Below are 9889 nucleotides of genomic sequence, written 5' to 3'. Positions count from 1 at the left end.
AAGGGCCACTGCCTACTATATACTACAGAGGTTCAGTTTCGCTCCACGACTTATTAAATCCTAAGATTTTCATGGCTATAAAAATAGTACAACTTGGTCAATTTTGTCAGTTTCTATTGTGATCCTGAGACATAGCCTGGCCCCATAGAATCAAAACTCTACCAATGTCTGCGTGCAGATGCTGGGAAAGCTTTTCCTTGCAATTGTTGTGAGAAGTAAACACTTTCAACAGGGCTCTCCTCTAAATTAAATTGAATTTTCACAAGATTAGGCCTCTGGTGGATGGTTGTTCATCTTCAAGAAATCACCTCTGTTGCGCCAAAAAAGATCCGGACATTTCTTATTTAGTGGTGGGTGGTTACCTCTTTAATCAACATAACTATGTTATTCAGAAACAGAGTGAATTCTGACCAGTAGTGAAGTTTTGCAAACCAAATTAGTCAATGATCTGTAAAGCTGACTTCATTCAGACTCTCAAGACATAGGCAGAGTAAAAGCAAATTCTGGTACAAACTATTGCTTGAATGACTGCCAGCCCAGCTCTAGGCAGAGACCCTGCTCTCCACTGAAACTTCCTGAAGAGTCTCTTCTAGTCACATTTTTCCAACCATTATTAAACTTTTAACCTCCTCCGTAGTAGCCCACCAAGCTCTGCTTACAGCATCCAACTTCATTTTCAGATCAAAGTTCCAAATTCTTACAAACTGCTTCCATAAAATAGCTCCAAAAGACTTAAGAGTCGCATGGTCCACAACAACACAGTCACAGCAAAGACACCATTGGTTCCACGTTATGTGTTAATTTTCCTTTTCACTATAATAAAATATCCTGAGAAAAGCAATTTAGGTAGAAAGAGGTTCATTCTATTTCAGTTCCAGGTTATAGTTCATTATTGCCAGGAATGCAAGTCATTAAAGGTTTGAGTTTCCTGAGTCTTACTAGCCAACAATCCTGGAAAAAGAGAAAAATTTTAAGAAGATAAAATAACTATACTCCAGAGTATAAATACAATACTCTTTTTGTTTTTGTCTATATAGACAATTATGAGAAGCATGGTAATGAAGGAATCTTTGTTATATAATAGCTGGATGGAATGTACATGCTCTTTTATTTTGGAATGAAAACTAATGCAATGGTCACAGTTTTGAATAATACAATGTTTTGATACTTAGAAGGGTGTGAGTATATGTATATATAATATTTGGATGAGAAATCTAGGCTTGGTTTAGCTGAGATCTCTGCACTTCAATATCCCTTATTCAGTTGTTTCCCTTATAAGGAATAGCTTGAAAGATTTTTTTTGTTGTTTTTCTGTTTACATTTTTCTCTTACTACAGAGCAAAATATAACTGAATACAACATAAAACACCCATTTTCTTTGCTTTGATCATATTTGCATCTTTCATGAATTTACCAAGAAATATAAATTCCCTATAGTTAGAACCATTCAGACCATCAGTAGGGTTTCTTAGTGTTGATGGAACTATCGATCATATAAACATTAAAATGATGTCTGCTGTAGCAAATGCCAATAAAGTAGTTGTACATTAATCAGAAAATCGATACTTTGGTCAATAGAAAGGTAACATTTGACAGAATGCTGCTGCTGCAAGACCTAGTAGCAAAGGGTCAGAAGCTAAATAACACAGCAAGTGACCCATTTATTTGGCTTCAAGCTGTTTTCAAATTGTATACAAAGAAAAATCAACTACTGAACCAAATCCTCAGAAGCTCTACAGTCATTCATTTGGAGTCTGTTTTGGCAAAGTAAAGGCTAATTTTCTGCTGTAGTATACTTTATTTGTTTAATTTCTAAATATTTATATATTTCTTATATTGTATATTATGGTTTAACTACTTACTCTAAATATATTACTCAGTTGGAAGATCAAGTAAATAAAAGTTTTTGAATAAATAGTCCTTTAGAGAATAGATGTTCAAATAATTCTTTTATTTTTATTATGGTATCTGTTCTGTCAGGGCTTATTAAAAAGAATAAGAAAGAATACATTTTTACAATAAAAGTCTTGAGGCTCTATTTCTTTAGTTTTTCTACATACTCTTAGAGTCTAAAACTTGATTGTTAGTGTATTGATATTAATGTACTGTATATAGGTGTGTGAATCCTATAGTCCGGGTCAGTTTACAATAATTGTTCTATTTAGAAACATTCAACAAGTATTTATAATGTAGCAACACACTTATTGTCTTTAAAGATTTGCTCTGTGTGTAGCAGAGTCCTTAGACTAGACTACCTTTTAAATAATATAGAAAGCATAGAATTGACAAAATTCCAGGTTTTTGTTTTAAGTGTCACGTGGAAATAATTGAAAATAAAATAATGTTTAAAATTATTAATCTTATAAATACATTATAAATAACATACAATTTTACCATATCATAATAAGTCTAACTATTTAAAGAACTTTTAGTTTTCAAACAATATAGTTAGAACCATCAGGCAAAATTTGTTATAAATAGAGGCCCATATAACTTCACACGGTTGGGCAATTATTGATTGCACATTACAAAATAATATGTGATTCATTACTTTTTATTCCCCTATAATATGGAAAAGGAAGCAAGGAAATATATGACAATTCAGTAAGGAAGTTGGCTTTATTGTTGTTAAAAATTATATTTTATTGTATTGTGACTGAATTACTTAAAATAATCACAAGCTTGTTAAAGAGATGGTTATGTGTTTCCAGAGAAATTTATTACATTTATATCTGTTCCTTTTTATTCAAAACAAACACTTTAGATTTTAAAGATCACAGATCAAGGATGACTTACCAATGACAATGGGAACAACTTCAACCTAGTAAATTATTATTTGAGAAAAATTATCATAATGATTAGAATGAACACTTACATCAATTTTTCAAGTTCAGATTGTAAGTAATAATTATATTCTACAAAAACTACTACTGAAAATAACTGGAATTAACAACCACTGGTCATTAATATCACTTAATATCAATGGACTCAATTCACCTATAAAAAGATGCATGCTAACAGAAAGTATATGAAAACAGGATTTAACCTTCTGCTGTATACAAGAAAGACAACCTCAAAGACAAACACTACCTTGAAGTAAAGGGTTGGAAAAAGTTTTTCCAACCAAGTGGACCTAAGAAATAAGCTAGTGAAGCTATCCTAATATCTAACAAAATAGATTTCAAACTAAAATCAATTCGAAGAGATGGAGAAGGACACTTTATTCTCATAGCAAGAACAATAAATCAAGATGTACTCTCAATCCTGAACATCTATGCCACTAATACAAGATCACCCACATATGTAAAAGAAACCCCCACACAATAATAGTAGGAAACATCAACCCCTCATTCTCACCAATGAACAGGTCAACCAGAAAGAAACTTAACAGAGTAATAAAAGAACTAACAGATGTAGTAAAACAATAACAGACATCTATAGAACATTCCACCAAAACACAAAAGAATATAACTTCTCAGCACCTCATGGAAACTTCTCTAAAATTGAGCACATATTCAGTAACAAAAAACTTCCACAGAAACAAAAATTATTTGGGAGGAGGGGAGGAGGTGGAAAAATTTCCCTCCCCCTCTCCCCTTCCCCTTCCCCTCCCTCTCCAGTCTTAAGAGCAGTCAGGGTTCCCTGCCCTGCGGGAAGTCCAAGGTCCTCCCCCTTCCATCCAGGTCTAGGAAGGTGAGCATCCAAACAGACTAGGTTCCCATAAAGCCCGTCCATGCAGTAGAATCAAAACCCAGTGCCATTGTCCTTTGCTTCTCAGTCAACCCTCATTGTCAGCCACATTCAGAGAATCCAGATTGATAACATATAACTCTAACTTCTTATCTGCTAACTTTTACATCTTAATTTAACTCACCTCCATTAGTCTGTGCATTGCCACGAGGTTGTGATCTACCAGCAAAGTTTCAGTGCATCTGTCTCCAACAGCAGCTCCATGGCTTCTTCCTGACTCTCTGCCTCATTTCTCTGAGAATTCAGTTTAGGTTTTCACTACCTAGCTCTGTTCTACCCTATCAGACCAAACCAGTTTCTTTATTGACCAATGATATTCACAGCATACAGTGAGGAATCCCACATCAAGAAGAGACTAATCTTTAACCTAGGTAGCAAATTAGAAGTCAGATCCTCCAAAAAGAAAATCCAGATGCAACTGGTGGTGGTGGTGCATGCCTTTAATTCTAGCACTCAGGAGGAAGAGGCAGGCAGATATCTGTGAGTTCAAGGCCAGCATGGTCTGTCTCCAAATCTAGTTTCAGAACAGGCTCCAAAGCTACAGAGAAATTCTGTCTTGAACCCCAGCCCCCCTAAAAAAATAATCAATAAAATAAGCCTAGATGCTAAGTCTGTTAAAACAATTGCAAACAAAGAAAGTAAAACGACATAAAAAACATAGAGTAAATTAAGTACACAAGAACCCATGAAAAGAGATATATAGGTCAAGATAATCAGCTTAGTTAAAGTAGTATTTTTTCTTATTTATATTTGTTTTTATTCCATAATTGGGATTATATTATGCTGACCTTCTTTTTAAAAATAAATTTATTTATTTATTTTTATAATTTTATATATAAGCACCATATTTATAGTATTTCTAATTCTCTCCCTAGTCTACAACCCTTTCACATTTTCTCATTCTCTCTCAAATTTATGATTCCTTATTACACAATTACTAACATTAAATATATGAATATGGATATATATGTGAAGACATACACAGTTTAATATATTTAAAACCTACTAAACAACTTATTTTTTCTCATATACATATGTCTTTAAGACTGGACGCATGAGACTGGATGACATAGAAGAGAGCATATCCCTGCAGAAAACTGTTTGTCTCTCTCTTAGATTGATGGTCCGCATCTGTCATGTTGGAGGAGGGCCTTGTGGGGTTCCACTCACCTACATGAAAGTGAGAGTTTTCATGAAGTGAGTCTTGTTTAGCTAACCATATTGTTGGTTGTTGGTTTCATAGGTACAGACATGTTATCTGTTATTTCTAGAAGATACTGTCTCACAGTAGGTATGCTGATCTTCTGCATCTTACAATATTTACTCTCATAACAGTTCCACAATTTCCCCTGCACCTTCAGTGTACGAGTTGCATTGCAGATGATTAACTTGTCCTGAACACTCCATAGTAACTTACTGGTCATTTTTTTCAATTGTTGATATCTGTCATGTTCTCTGTTGTTAAAAGATTCTTTGATTTTATGTGAAAGCCTCACATTCCTGTGAATGCAAGGTATTTTGAATACAGTTAGATATTTTATTGGTTTAGGAAGGTGACAGAAGTAGGCTCTTCTCTAGAATCTATGACCTCATCAATTACAGGTGGTTGGCTAGGTTTACGGAACAAGGCATGAATTCCTTTTTGTTGAGAATGTCTGAAATCTAGTTAGACAATTATTGGTCAATTCTAAATTAAAGTGCAACTGCTGGGAAATTTAGGCTTCTTGCCACTCAGGTCATTGTTTTGATTCTCAAACTTTATATCTGGATAGGATTGTTGCCTAATTTTTTTCTCTTGGAAATTTTCATATTATTTTTCAATACCACAAGAATTAATGAGAAACAAGTTTCCCTAGTCAGTTCCTGCTGGATTCTCACAAGTTCTATCTCTGAAGTATGTAGTACATTCAGCAATAGAATTTATCTTCATTTCCCAAAACACAATCAAGGGTGATGGTAATGGCTCATATTGTTTGTCGAGTCTTTTGAAATCCTCTAGTCAGCAATAAAGGGAGGTTTCCTTTATGTGACATAGGCTGAAGTTAGATAGTTTATTATGCTTGAAGGTTACAAAATTCTATTTGAACTATATATAACATATTATATAAGCAATTTTAAATGAGTTTCCAAAGTAACATTTTCTTATGTGTTTTTTAAACATCCTTATTGTTATTTACATCCTGACTTTGAACTAAACTGGAGTCCTGGACATTGATTTCCTCAGGCATATTTTTTTTCCAATTTTATCAACAGAGATGATTTGATTCTTCTTTCTTTAAACTTGAATATAACAGTTGTCCCTTGTCATATTATATACCAATCACATGCCCAGAAACTCTATGTCAAATTGTATATAACACCAAGTGGAAACCTGTAGGTATAATGGGCTAAACTAGTAATGGGAATAAATTGTAATAATGTCCAAAAAAAGATTTATGAGTTGCAACTTAAAGGAATTGTGCATATGTTAGCAAATAACATTGTAGAAAAGGTTGCATACAATTTTAGAGTTACTCTAATATTAATTATTCATTGACCATGAACAAAAATAAGGGGCTTTATTTATCATCAATATTAGGAGCATAACTATAGTTAGAAAGAAGTAAGTAAGGCAAATTAAAATGTGAACCATACACCACAAATCTAGCTATTCATTTACCTTTTTAATTGAAATACAGCAGACAAATTAATTTCACTGCTTAAAAATATATACACAACATTACAGTCAGCTTAAGGAGAAAACATATTTTGGGTCTCTTTCTTCAATTATGTCATGACTTTAAAATAAAAGAAATAATACTTATTAAAATATAGCTTGTACAAATGTTATTCCATTTAAATTCTACAGGAAATTTAGATTCATATGACATTATTTATTATAAAGAGAATAACTAACAATTCCCCACCAGTACCAGAAATAATATTTTAAAAAAAACTCTCATATTTTTGTATGGGTATAAACCTGTTATCTAGACACATTTGGGATTTATGTTTAGCATAACTCAATTTTCTACATCTTCACTTTTTATAAAACTAATACTACCAGGAACCATTTCAGAATCTGAATGACTGACAATCACATTCAGTAATATATATATATATATATATATATATATATATATATATATATATATATAGCTAAACTATGTGCTTACTACGGGGATATTATATTAAAATAATTTAATCTTGGCATTACATTTCCTCTTCTTAACTCTCAGAATTGTCCGTAAATTTTAGATACACATTTCCTTGTAATTATTTATTACGTTTGCAACTGTCCCTTATAACTAGTGAAACTAATGAACTTGTAGCTAAAAATATATGATATATTTTTACTGGACTGAAAGTAAATGTTACAACAGTACATTACAACAATAAAGTAGATAAAGAGTATTATTTTTCAGAAATGGCAAAAGTGCCAAAACATGCACACACATAAATGATGTAAATGAGTACTTTCATATTTTAGAGGAAACAATTATTGTCAATTATCAACCTGAATAATCTAACACCTGGGAGTTGAGCTTTTAGGCATGGGGAATTATCTTCTATTTATTAATTTATGTGGAAGCCCCACCTTGACTATGGGCATAACTATTCCCTTGGCAGAAGATCCTAGATTTAAAAAATGAATAAAGCAAGCTAAGCCTTATAAAACATCTTATGCTCTCTTTTTCCTTACAGCAAATTTGTAGAGAGTAGAGGAATTACTGACGGAGTGAAGTCCTAAATAAATTGATATTTTGACATGGTCGAAATCCCATGAGGACTCAGAGATCATTTGGCCCATAAATAAAATTATTAACCATATGGCCAAGGCTCAAGATAAATTCAAGAGTTCCTGCGAGTTTCTTCCTGCTCTCTGTGTCTGGCCTCTGGCCTCTAGCCACTTCCCTCGTGTCAGGGCCCCGAAACGGCAATCTGCGCTTCTGCCTCAGTCCAAGAAACCCAAATCGGCTCCTTCCCCGAAACTGGAGGACAAGTCTGCCTCTCCCGGCCTGCCGAAGGGAGAAAAAGAACAGCAAGAAGCAATTGAACACATTGACGAAGTACAAAATGAAATAGACAGACTTAATGAACAAGCAAGTGAGGAAATACTAAAAGTAGAACAAAAATATAACAAACTCCGCCAACCATTTTTTCAGAAGAGGTCAGAATTGATCGCTAAAATCCCAAATTTTTGGGTAACCACATTTGTCAATCATCCACAAGTGTCTGCACTGCTTGGGGAGGAAGACGAAGAGGCTCTGCATTATTTAACCAGAGTTGAAGTAACAGAATTTGAAGACATTAAATCAGGTTACAGAATAGATTTTTATTTTGATGAAAATCCCTACTTCGAAAATAAAGTTCTCTCCAAAGAATTTCATCTGAATGAGAGTGGTGACCCATCCTCAAAGTCCACTGAAATCAAATGGAAATCTGGAAAGGATTTGACAAAACGCTCGAGTCAAACACAGAATAAGGCCAGCAGGAAGAGACAACACGAAGAGCCAGAGAGCTTCTTTACCTGGTTTACTGACCACTCTGATGCAGGTGCAGATGAGTTAGGAGAAGTCATCAAAGATGACATTTGGCCAAACCCCTTGCAGTACTATTTGGTTCCTGATATGGACGATGAAGAGGGAGAGGCAGAAGATGATGATGATGATGAAGAAGAAGAAGAAGGCTTAGAAGATATTGATGAGGAAGGAGATGACGGCAAAGAAGATGAAGATGAAGATGATGATGAAGGGGAAGAAGGAGAGGAGGATGACGGCGAGGATGACTAGCACAGAAGACTGATGGATTCCGACTCTTTTTTATTTTCTTTTTATTTTTTAAATTTCTCCAGTCCCTGGGAGCAAGTTGCAGTCATTTCCCTCCTGTCCCCAATCCCTCTTGTGCTCAGTCGCCCTGTTTCTGAGGTCTCGCTTCTCAATACCATGGTTCTCAACTTATTTTTGGGGAAATGTCTTGAGCAAAATACAATGGGAAAAGAATCTCCACTACTCTGTTCTACATTCATTTTTATCTTTTCTTGTCTTGAACTGTGGATTCAACACCACCACCACCGTGCTCTGTGGGAAAAAAGAAAAGCCCTCCAGCCCCTTTGGCTCTGCTGGAGGCTGGGGGGTGCTAGGCCCCTGTGTAGTAGTGCATAGAATTCTAGCTTTTTTCCTTTCTCTGTATATTGGGCTCAGAGATTACACTGTGTCTATGTGAATACAGACAGTTAGCATTTACCAACATGAAAAAAAAAAAAAAAAAGATAAATTCAAAATTTTTTTTTTTTTTTGGTATTTTAAGTATAGGTGTTTATGGATTATTGGTCAGTGTGAGCTCCCATTAGTTCAGTCCCATTGTCTCAGTGAGTGGACGCACCCCTCGCGGTCCTGACTTCCTTGCTCATGTTCTCCCTCCTTCTGCTCGTCATTTGGACCTTGGGAGCTCAGTCCAGTGCTCCAATGTGGGTCACTGTCTCTATCTTCATCCATGGCCGGAAGAAGGTTCTATGGTAATATGCAAGATATTCATCAGTGTGACTATAGGTTCAGGCACCCTCTCCTCTGCTGCCCACGGAACTAGTTGGGGAAATCCCCTCAGATACCTGGGAACACCGCTAGAGCCAAGACTCTAGCCAATCCTAAAATGGCTCCCTTGGTCAGGAAATCTTCCCTGCTCCTATATCCACCCTTCCTCCTTCTCAATTATCCCCCTCTCCCCAATCCTCCCCTTCTCACTTTTCTTTCACCATCTCCCCTTTCCCCAAATCCAACCCCACCCCTCTGCTCTCAACTTTTGCTCAACGATCTTGTCAACTTCCAATATCCAGGAGGATAAATATATGTTTTTCTTTGGGGACACCTTCTTATTTAGCTTTTCTAGGACCAAGAACTATAGGCTCAATGTCCTTTGTTTATGGCTAGAATCCGCTTATGAGTGAGTACATACTGTATTCCTCTTTTTGGGTCTGGGTTATCTCACTCAGTAAAGTGTTTTCTATTTCCATCCATTTGCACGCAAAGTTCAAGATATTGTTTTTTAGCACTGAGTAGAACTCTAAAGTATATATGTGCCACACCTTCTTTATCCATTCTTCTATTGAGGGGCACCTAGATTGTTTCCAGGTTCTGGCTATTACAAATAGTGCTGCTAT

The 9889-nt window shown here is 35.2% G+C and overlaps 1 protein-coding gene across 1 annotated transcript; it reads left to right on the top strand.

Annotated features, from left to right (window-relative positions):
* Nucleotides 1–7559: 7559 nt before the first annotated feature.
* On the top strand, nt 7560–8734 carry LOC130889344 (protein SET-like). Its single transcript, XM_057792993.1, has one exon. The coding sequence runs from the start codon at nt 7560–7562 to the stop codon at nt 8520–8522; it is 963 nt and encodes a 320-aa protein (XP_057648976.1). The 3' UTR covers nt 8523–8734.
* Nucleotides 8735–9889: the final 1155 nt, after the last annotated feature.

This window comes from Chionomys nivalis, chromosome 18 (assembly GCF_950005125.1).
Source record: "Chionomys nivalis chromosome 18, mChiNiv1.1, whole genome shotgun sequence".
Classification (NCBI taxonomy): Eukaryota; Metazoa; Chordata; class Mammalia; order Rodentia; family Cricetidae; genus Chionomys; species Chionomys nivalis.
This window is presented reverse-complemented; position numbering and strand designations above follow the sequence as displayed.

Excerpts from the sequence above, each read along its gene's own strand:
- LOC130889344 (XM_057792993.1), top strand. The coding sequence starts at position 7,560 with ATGGCCAAGGCTCAAGATAAATTCAAGAGTTCCTGCGAGTTTCTTCCT.